This window comes from Mchenga conophoros, linkage group LG7 (assembly GCF_057382185.1).
Source record: "Mchenga conophoros isolate Kocher_MC1m ecotype Shallow Benthic linkage group LG7, M_conophoros_male_GT1.1, whole genome shotgun sequence".
In the NCBI taxonomy this organism is placed as follows: Eukaryota; Metazoa; Chordata; class Actinopteri; order Cichliformes; family Cichlidae; genus Mchenga; species Mchenga conophoros.
Window position 1 is genome coordinate 9,966,239 of NC_140532.1, and position 9,987 is coordinate 9,976,225.

At 39.7% G+C, this 9,987-nt stretch overlaps 1 protein-coding gene across 11 annotated transcripts; it reads left to right on the forward strand.

Annotated features, from left to right (window-relative positions):
- Nucleotides 1-566: 566 nt before the first annotated feature.
- LOC146569589 (transmembrane protein 53) lies at nucleotides 567-9,118 on the forward strand. Of its 11 annotated transcripts, none has more exons than XM_085282004.1 (5): nucleotides 567-667; nucleotides 1,124-1,166; nucleotides 5,330-5,626; nucleotides 6,535-6,781; nucleotides 6,868-9,118. In XM_085282004.1, the coding sequence occupies exons 3-5, from the start codon at nucleotides 5,390-5,392 to the stop codon at nucleotides 7,227-7,229; spliced, it is 846 nt and encodes a 281-aa protein (XP_085138130.1). In that variant the 5' UTR covers nucleotides 567-667; nucleotides 1,124-1,166; nucleotides 5,330-5,389; the 3' UTR covers nucleotides 7,230-9,118. The 11 variants fall into 11 exon arrangements, with proteins under 11 accessions (XP_085138130.1, XP_085138128.1, XP_085138121.1 ...); XM_085282002.1 differs by lacking the exon at nucleotides 567-667 and adding an exon at nucleotides 2,283-2,370 and having other exon boundaries at nucleotides 851-1,166; nucleotides 2,448-5,626; XM_085281995.1 differs by lacking the exon at nucleotides 567-667 and having other exon boundaries at nucleotides 851-3,005; nucleotides 3,037-5,626.
- The last annotated feature ends 869 nt before the right edge of the window (nucleotides 9,119-9,987 follow it).

Here is a 9,987-nt window from a genome sequence, read left to right on the forward strand (position 1 = left end):
ACCTTTAAAGAACCTGAACATCAACTCAAATAAGCACAGATATGCAATATGTATAAAATAGTTATAACTGCACCTGGAATACAAAATTAATATAATAACTTGTATGCATAAACATCTTAAGGCCATCTTAAAGCTATCTGTTACATTGTTAAAGCAATGATCATACTGCAGATTATATTATGCTGGTCAAATACTTTTCTGTTCATCCCCACAATGTGTAGTGTTGTTTATTTATATTTTGGTGTTTATCATTTGTGATATTTATTACTGTGTGCATACTTTATTAGGAGAGACAAAATTTAAAAAAAAAAAAAAACATCTCTTCCTTGCTGGTTCCATCGAAGAAGAAATGCACAAGTAACTATGTAGCACGTACGTAATCCAATTCCACAACACGGTGTTTTCCTGCCCATGTTATTTCGAATCTGGCGCGAACCGGTGAACCAGTCCCTGAATCAGTCACGTGGTACGGACTGCCCGCGAGGTCTCGAACGTCACTGCCTACGTAATCAAAGCAAGCCTCGATACGCGCTTCAGAAAAACGCCCCCGCGATTACCCGACGCACGATTCGAAGCTTCGACACACAGGACACATCACTACTATTCTTACCTACTACATATTACTACAATATAATTGGATGCACTTTTGTAACTCTGCCACAGAAAATAGCTACTAGTAGTGATGGGCAGATGAAGCCCCATGAAGCACTGGAGCTTTTCATCCAATTGGTTCACCCCAACGCGAAGCTTCATGAAGCTTCATTTGCTCTAGCAGGACACCTACTGGACGTAAAAATAATAGCTGGCATGAATTTGAAGAGTGTGGCATTTTGCACACAGCCTGTAAATGTCAACAACAAAAGGAGTGTGTAAAACATGTATATTGTAGTGATGGCAGTATACTGTGTATATTTATGCTGGCAGTATGGAAAATGATTATTTGCGGCAAAGTTCGAACCGCTTCATGAACCAGTCACGTGGTACAGCCGGGCAGCGAGGCTTCGGACGTCATCATTTTCAGCTCCTCCCATAAATGAAGCAAGCCTCGATACGCGCTTCGCGGAAACGCCCCCTCCATTACTCGACACAAGCTCCGAAGCCTCGATACAGAACGTCCCATCACTAGCTACTAGGTTTAACTAGCTAAAGCTTTCCATGCTTTGACGGTAAGTTCATTTTGGTCTTAAATTAGCATTGCATTTGTTTGTTTGTTGTTTGTTTCAGCTGGCTGTGAAAGAAAGGCTAACCCCATATGTTTAAGGGGATTTAAAAAAACAAACAAAAAAAAACCTAGACAATTGTACGCCAAATGAGTGGGTGGGTTTTGGTGGTGGTTGGGGACATTTGGGCTCTATACAGTTAGCTTTGTTTGCTTAGCTCAAATTTAACGGCTCTTGTAGCAGCAGTGAGCGGAGAAATCTTTTTTCTGAGAAAAATAAAAAGGAAAATTACAAGGAGAAATAGCTTAAACTGGTAAAATGTATGAGCTGCCAGTAAGTTTGTTTTGCAGCTGAAGAACAGGGGCCCGTTCTTCGTACGTCGCTCACTACATCCAAGATCAAATGACACATCCAAGACCAAACCATCGCGCTAATCCGGTTCCCCGAACACACCTGTTGTTGACGATTAGTACAGCTGGACGCAGTAATGTGACATCACTGGGTGTCGTAAAAGGGGCTACGCATCGATAGTAGAAACATTGATCGGCAACCCGCTGATTGGTCGGCGAAAATGTCGAAGGGGCGCGCTCGGTATTTTCCGGCAGCAGAGCAAGAACTCTTGATTGAGGGATTTCAGGAGTTTCAGAGTTTAATTAAAACGCAAGGGAACACTGCAAAGGCTGCAAAAGCAAGGAGAGAGGGCTGGCAGGAAGTTGCTGACAAATTAAACTCGTAAGTAATTCAATAATAACAATAATAATGGAGTGGGTTTATATAGCGCTTTTCAAGGCACCCAAAGCGCATGACAATACCACTATTCAGTCACTTTATTATTTATTCATAGATTTATTATATTACACTATATTATCCAATATTATATTACATTATATTATATTGTTATATTATATCCCCTTTCACATTAGAGCCACAACAGGACCCACTATATAGCTTTCTTGTTATATGTAAAATTGTATTTATTTAAATTTTTACTTTTTAATTATTTTACTTGCATTTTTTAAATCACTTTTATATTTAAATATATTTAAATGTTCATTTGCTATTTATCTAGGGATTGAAGAGTAACGCAATTTCTATTCTCCGTATGTCCTGTACATGTGGAAGAATCGACAAATAAAGTTGACTTTGACTTTGACTTTGACTAGAACATGGGAACAAGTAAAAGTGAAATATAAGAATATTCTACAGAATGGTAATATTTATCACTTATATTGCTTTTCGTCTCTTGGAAAGAGACCCTGAAATAATCTATTTGTTTGTTCATAACAGCAACCAAGAAAAGGGCAGAGCAAAAAAAAGACAGGTGGTGGTCCTGCACCCCCTCGTCAACAAGTTGGTTAAGTAAATAATATCCTCACGGGAATATCGATATCTCTCAATGAGCACACTGTCGCGCTGAGCTAAAGGATCCTGTCTGTCCCGCAATATACGCTGGATTCTGAGGACTCTCCTTATCAATCTTGCACCTTCCGCAATGGGTTTCTCGCGTAAACGGACAGGACATGGCTGCGACAGACTTCCCAAATCCACCTTCGCTTTTATAGCCGTGGTCTCTCATCTTGATTACACGAAGTGATTTGCAATTACTACTCTGAAATATGAATTACATCTGTAATAATCACATACATGTAATAGAATGTTAATAGTACATTTCCCTTTTTTAGGAAATGACCTGTATGTATCTGTGTGACATCAATAAAAGGATCAAGTGCTGCATTATCTTTAGTTACATTGATGTTATTTATTTATGGTGAAACAGTGGTGGAATATCGCTGTTGCTTTCGTATAAATGAAGCGGACATACCTGCGTGGCCGCGATCTAATCCTGTTTACATAAAGTAAACCTGCTCCCGAGCAGGTTTACGCTTACGGCTCTGTTGCTATGACAGCAAGTCCCGGATGAGTTTCGGGGAACCGAACGATCCAAGATCACGCGAAATCGTCAACAATCTAATCCAGCTAACTTACTTAGCGAGGTACGAAGAACAGGCCCCAGCACAAAGCAAGCATCCATGTATATGTTTGTTTTCCTGCGACTTTGAGCAGAATAATCAGTAGCCATCGCTAACCACAAGTTAATGCATGAGGAATAAAACAGCTACAATTAATGATAGGAAAATTGTAACAAAATCTTTATTTTGTTGTAGGGCAGTTGTTTTGCATTTAGTATGTATGTGCATGCATGATTAGAGGCATGCCCCCTCAGCTTGGTGGTTCCTACAGAAATAATCGTACAAAAGTACATTTTACTAACCCCATGTTTGCCTACTGGTGGTGGTCAGAGGGCCCGGTGGCGCCAGTGTCCGGCAGCCTCGCCTCTGTCAGTGCGCACCAGGGCAGTTGTGGCTACAATGTAGCTTGCCATCGCCAGTGTGTGAATGTGTGTGTGAATGGGTGAATGACTGAATGTAGTGTGAAGCGCTTTGGGGTCCTTAGGGACTAGAAAAGAGCTATACAAATGCAGGCCATTTACCATTACATTGTGAAATAGGACTCCTGTCTCCGCCATTTCCCTTGCTTCGTCTTGCTATAGGCTAAAACAGTCCTAGATAACATCCCTGACTTGTGTGCAACTTTTGCATGATTCAGTGAAAGAAATAATCAAGCTAAACAACAGGGAAACAGCTTTCATAAGTTATGGAGAGTTGTACAATTTGTGCCAACATGTTCAATATGATTTATAACATTATAAGTAACATTATTACATGTTGATAAAATATAAGTGATCCTTTAAAGTCTGATATGGAGTTATACTTATTCTATATGGGGCGATCGTGGCTCAAGAGTTGGGAGTTCGCCTTGTAATCGGAAGGTTGCCGGTTCGAGCCCCGGCTTGGACAGTCTCGGTCGTTGTGTCCTTGGGCAAGACACTTCACCCGTTGCCTACTGGTGGTGGTCAGAGGGCCCGGTGGCGCCAGTGTCCGGCAGCCTCGCCTCTGTCAGTGCGCCCCAGGGTGGCTGTGGCTACAATGTAGCTTGCCATCACCAGTGTGTGAATGTGTGTGTGAATGGGTGGATGACTGGATATGTAAAGCGCTTTGGGGTCCTTAGGGACTAGTAAAGCGCTATATAAATACAGGCCATTTACCATTTTATATAATGCAGAAAAATAAAATTCCTATACTGTTTTTTTCTGCATAGAAGCATCATTGGTGATATATCAAGAAATTGATGACATATGTATAGATTTAATATAAATGTAATATAATATATAATATAGATATAAAGTTAACATATTCATATTTTCAAATTTTGCCTAAACATGTACAGGTACTCCAAGTACTCCAATTTTGGCAAATAAAAAAACCTGTCAGCTAATGGTGTGTGGCTGTGTGCATATGCTCTTGCAGAGAGGTTGTGACCTTCCTATAGATATACTTTGCAAAAATATGTTGTGACATAAATATGTTTTTGCTTGAAGACGTTTCAACTCTCATCCGAGAAGCTTCTTCAGTTCTAAGGTCAAATGGTGGAGAGTCCCAGACTTAAGCCCAATGGGAGATTCCCCCAGGGGGACATTGACCCCTAATGATCTAATCACACGAGCCAAGATGTAAAAAACGGGTGTTGGTCACAATCAGCCAAGGTTTCGGGTGAACTCATTGTGAAAACTAGCCCCACATTATCATGTGATTTCCTGAGGTCAACAGGCCCAGGATGTGAGTGGGCGTTAAGGCGTCTGGGCAAGGATCTCAAAACTGGATTATAGATGGCAGACAGTTGGTGTCATAAACCACCGCCTCTGTTCAAAGATGATCGTTCACAGTGGACATGGCTTCTTTCAGTCCTCTTTCAAACCATCTGTCTTCTTGACCTCACTAAATCACATCACATCACAGGTTGGGGCTGGGTTTCACAGTGAATTCACCTGAAACCTTGGCTGACTGTGACCTACACACCTTGGCTCGTTTGATTAGATAGAGGATCATTAAGGGGTCCATGCCCCCCTGGAGGGACACTTCCATAGGCAAAACATAGGACCAGAATTGGTTATAAATGATTGCTTTGATTTCTGTCATTCTTAGTTATTCTTGATCTTTGTATTTCTTTGTTTTTCCCTATTTTGTGGTTTCTGTGTCTACCTTCCTGGTTCTCTGTTTTTTATTATTCCAAATTCATGCATGTGTCATGTGTCTTTCTCTTTTATCCAGGTAGCCTTGCGTTTTTGAATACTCCTCTCTCTCTTAAATGAAAGCCCTACAATTGCTGACATGTTTGCAAGTGTAGCTCTTAGCAGAGGCATTACTGCCCACCGCATAAGTAAGAATGCCACGTTCTTCATGAATGAAGCAACATTTGCAGTCCCTGGATGCCAGAACCGGACCTCAGAACGGCACAAACCTCTATTGCTGATGTTACCGTGGTTGGGTTCACGTCCTCAAGCGCTGGTTAAGTACTGTGACATCTACTTCAACACAGGATTTGACGTGCTAGTATTTGAGAGCGAGGTAAGAATTCAGGGACTGAGAAATTGGAGCATATGTTAAACTTAATCGGTTTCTCACACTAACTGTATAGCTGCTCTTCTGAGTCAGCTAAAACAGTATGACCGTGTGTTTTATTCTTGTATTTATCGCTAAAATGCATCACAGGGCAGTTAATGAATAATAGTCTTTCTAGAAGTATGTGCTCTGAGTGCAAGCTTGTGCTTCCCAGAATTACTAAAAGTACAATAGAAGGCAGAGCCTTACATTATCGAGCCTCTGTGCGGTTGAGGTTGAGAGAGACAACCTGTACTTTGAAGATTAGGCTTAAAAGTTTATAGTTGGGGTGGATCAGATGACCCCGAATCATCCATAAATCATGCTGCTGTAGGCTCAACTGTTGGGGACTTCCCATGATATAATACCCACTTTTCTGTTCACGATGCATTTATATGAAACTGTTGTACATCATTTCCTTTTCCCTACTCTCTCCCCTTGTCCCCCCTTTTTGTGATCAGATTACTCCCCCCACCCTCTGTTGGAAGTTGTTTAAACTTGTTAAAAGGAAGTTCTTCGTCCACAACTGTTGCCATAATATCACCGTTCAGATTGTCAAATTAAAGGCTCCTTTTCTTTAAACTGTAAAGTGTTTTAAGGTCTATATCTGTGAAGTAGCACTATAAGAATGAAACTGCATTAGATAAATGTGAAGAAAGTTTGTATTAAACTAAGATTGCAATGGAAACCTAACTCATAAAAAGGCAACAGTAGAGGGGACCCCACCAGGACATTGTGGGAGCACTGTAATGTCGCGCATTGATCTTACTTTGAAAAATGAATTCACTCAGTTTTATATTCAAAGTTTAGTGTGTGTGTATGTTTTTAAATGATTTTCGGAAAGGCTGATTGAATTTCTCCTTTTTTTTTTAAAGGTGCAAGGGTTCCTTTGGCCCCGCTGGGGTCTGGAACATGGAAAGACATTACTGGAGTTGCTGGAGAGCGAGCGCTTCGTGTCCCGCCCCTTGCTTGTTCATGCATTTTCAATCGGTGGATATACCTTCTCTCAGCTCCTTGTGCATGTGTCGAAGGATACAAATAAATATCAGGCATTCACAAAAAGGATCACAGGACAGATTTATGATAGCATGGTGGCAGGATCCCTTGAGCACATGGCTATAGGTGAGTTACCATTAACTCACACTTTATCTAATTCTTGTTTTCCTTTTCTTGCAAAATTGATAATTATTTTCCTTCTTTCTTCTCAGGTTTGGGAAAAACTGTATTTCCAAAATGTGAGTGGTTGGTAAAGCAAACAGCCATGTTTTACTTTGACAAGTTTAAAAGCCACACCGTGGACTACTTTGACATAGGCTTGGATGTGTTTTGGAATACGCCCGTCACCGCTCCTGTGCTGATGTTCTACTGTAACAACGATCCACTGTGTGACCCACGAAATTTGGCGGACTTGGCCGGTTACTGGCGAAGGCGTGGAATGGATGTCACAGAAAAGAAGTGGGACAATTCCATTCACGCGGGCCACCTTAAGAAACACCCAGAAGAATATCTGTCCACACTTTGCATATTCCTCAGTTCCCTTGGTTTTACCCCGTTAAAGGCAAAGTTATGAGGTAAAATCCCAACAATGTAATGCAAGAGGAACTTCACTGTGCATTAACCTCAAATGGTTTAAGCTGTAAAAGTACATCTTGAATTTTTACACTAATTGGCATGTGTAATGAAGGTACAGTAACAGTTCAGTTTTATTCAGAATGAAGATCGAGTGTACTCAGGGTTTAGTTCATACAGTTTCATAAACACTAAAGCAAAGCATATAAAGAATAAAATGCACTTTGGATCACAATGTTCATGTACGCCAAAGTAATAATAATAATGGATTGGATTTGTATAGCGCTTTTCAAGACACCCAAAGCGCTTTACAATTCCACTATTAATTCACTCTCACATTCACACACTGGTGGAGGCAGCTACAGTTGTAGCCACAGCTGCCCTGGGGCAGACTGACAGAAGCAAGGCTGCCATATCGTGGCATCAGCCCCTCTGGCCAACACCAGTAGACAGTAGAGTAAAGTGTCTTGCCCAAGGACACAACGACCAGGACATAGAGAGCTGGGGATCAAACCGGTGACCTACCGGTTACAGATACGCTTCCCAACCCCCCTGAGCCACGGTCGCCCCTTAAAAGTTAACAAACAAATATAAAGTCTGACATTTTTCTTTTAGGCAAGCAACTGTCTACTAACTTTAACTAAATCATGGAAGGGAAGACAAGTGCAGGACATATTCTCATTTGAAATGGTGGAACCAGCATAATTTTACTACAACATAATGGTTTGTCAGAACTGTTAATGTACTGGTGCCTACAGACATTTTCAGTTAACTATATATCTTTAAAAATGATTACATCATTACATTTTGCACAACATCTCAACGCCTTTGGAAATGGAGGGTTATACATTGAAGTTCCTAACTGTTCTTTGCCGCTCAAAAATACAATTTCCAAATCAAATGTGAACTTTGCTTTTTGCTTCTTTTTTTTTTTTAAATATTTGAGACAAAATGTAAACAGTCCAAAGAATGATGTGAACATCGATGACCACAAGCATGCAAGCTCCAAGTGCTTCCATTTATGAAACACAACAGGTCAAGATGTGTGCTTGAGGTTTTACTGTCTAATGTTTGGAGTCGTGTTTTGGTGCTTGCATTAACGAGTTCAGCTTAAATACAATCACTTGTTGCATATCTTTCAGATTTTGAGCTACTGGAGAGAGGGTGGTGGAAATTTTCTCATGTTAAAGACAAAAGGCTAATCATTAGAGTGATAAAGAGATTAATCATTGTTACACAAAATATTTTAGTAGTTAATTTGGTGGACAGCGCTGAACACACGGAACAAACAAAAGAGGGGAAATCAGCATAGTTTTAGATGAAACTTAATTTAACTTTAAATTAAAACTGGACATTTACTTTTCCTGCAGTAATTTACAAGTAAAGAAACTTGTTCCTTGCTTTAAAAAAACAGTTGATTCATGTGAATGAGCTTCAGGGTTAAACTGCTGGTCCGATTTTCAATTTCCTGCTGATGAGTACAGCATGCTGTGTGCACTCAGAAGAAAATGCAATACTACTTGACACTGCTGCTGCTGAAGTTTTGCTTTTTACACATTTTTACACAAAGCCTTGAAAGTGCCTTAAAAAGCACCTCACTTGTTACTACCACCAAGTCTAGCAAGAACTAAGGTGATCACAACAACACATTTTCATGAAAGTATATATTTGATTAATTTAGGTCAGTGTCTATGTGTGTGTGTTAAACTACTCTAAGGTGTTTGTATTCTCAATATTCTTGAAGGATGTGACCTACTAAAATTGGGAAAAGAAATCTTATTCAGTCATTTCTGTTAACACTTTTCATGTGAATGACTTGTAAGTTGAAGATGTTTAAGCATAACATGTTATACTTCTAACTCTGTGCAATAAAGATTTGTTTATCTTAACTTGAACCTGTGCAAGTATTTTTTAACTTTTCCTTTTTTGTCCAAGTTGATTACGAAGGGTTAGGAGTTAAAGCACCAATGTGGTGAAATGCAATATTATTCTTGTTGTAAAGCACTGTACTCTTGCCTACAAAAATTGTTCTTTATAACTATGTGTACAACATAGTTTCTAACTAACTGGGGGTAAATGAAAAGTATGTATTTATATTAGGAGGTAATTATGCTTGACATTTAACCACCTAACCTCAGAACTGATTAGCACATTTAGACTTCAACCTATTCTACTATTGAGACAGGTGATAAGCAGGTAAAGAAATGAACCTTTGACCAATGCAATTAGTACATCCAGTCATTGTGATGTTTTTCCAGATATGGTTTGATGCAGTCGGTTTCTGTAGGGTAGGTACTGTACTTCTCCAACAATGTCATAGCCCAATGTGATTTTAAAACTGTAACACTAAAGAAGGGAATATCTTTTGGAAGAATGGTATTCAATCCTTTTAGTAGAGTTACGGGTTTTGAGAACTGAAGTGGCCCAATGCCTTAAAACCACACACTGTTTTCTTTACTGTAAATTTTTAGTTTGTACTGCACCTAGAAAGTGATTTGAGCTACTGAAGACACCACCTGGTGGCAGAAGCCATGTAGCTCACTCCCAGTATTATCATTACAGTTATGCTTTACTATCAGCATAAGACCCTAGAAATGATTAATCCAGTGTAATATAAGTATGACATAAAAACAAAACAGTACTGAAATTTACAGAAGGATATAGGTAAATTATTGGTAAATTATATCTGTTAACCACAAGGGCCTCTTGTGGTAAGGAAATAAAGAAAATCAACAACATATCAGTTGTTTTGGATTTGT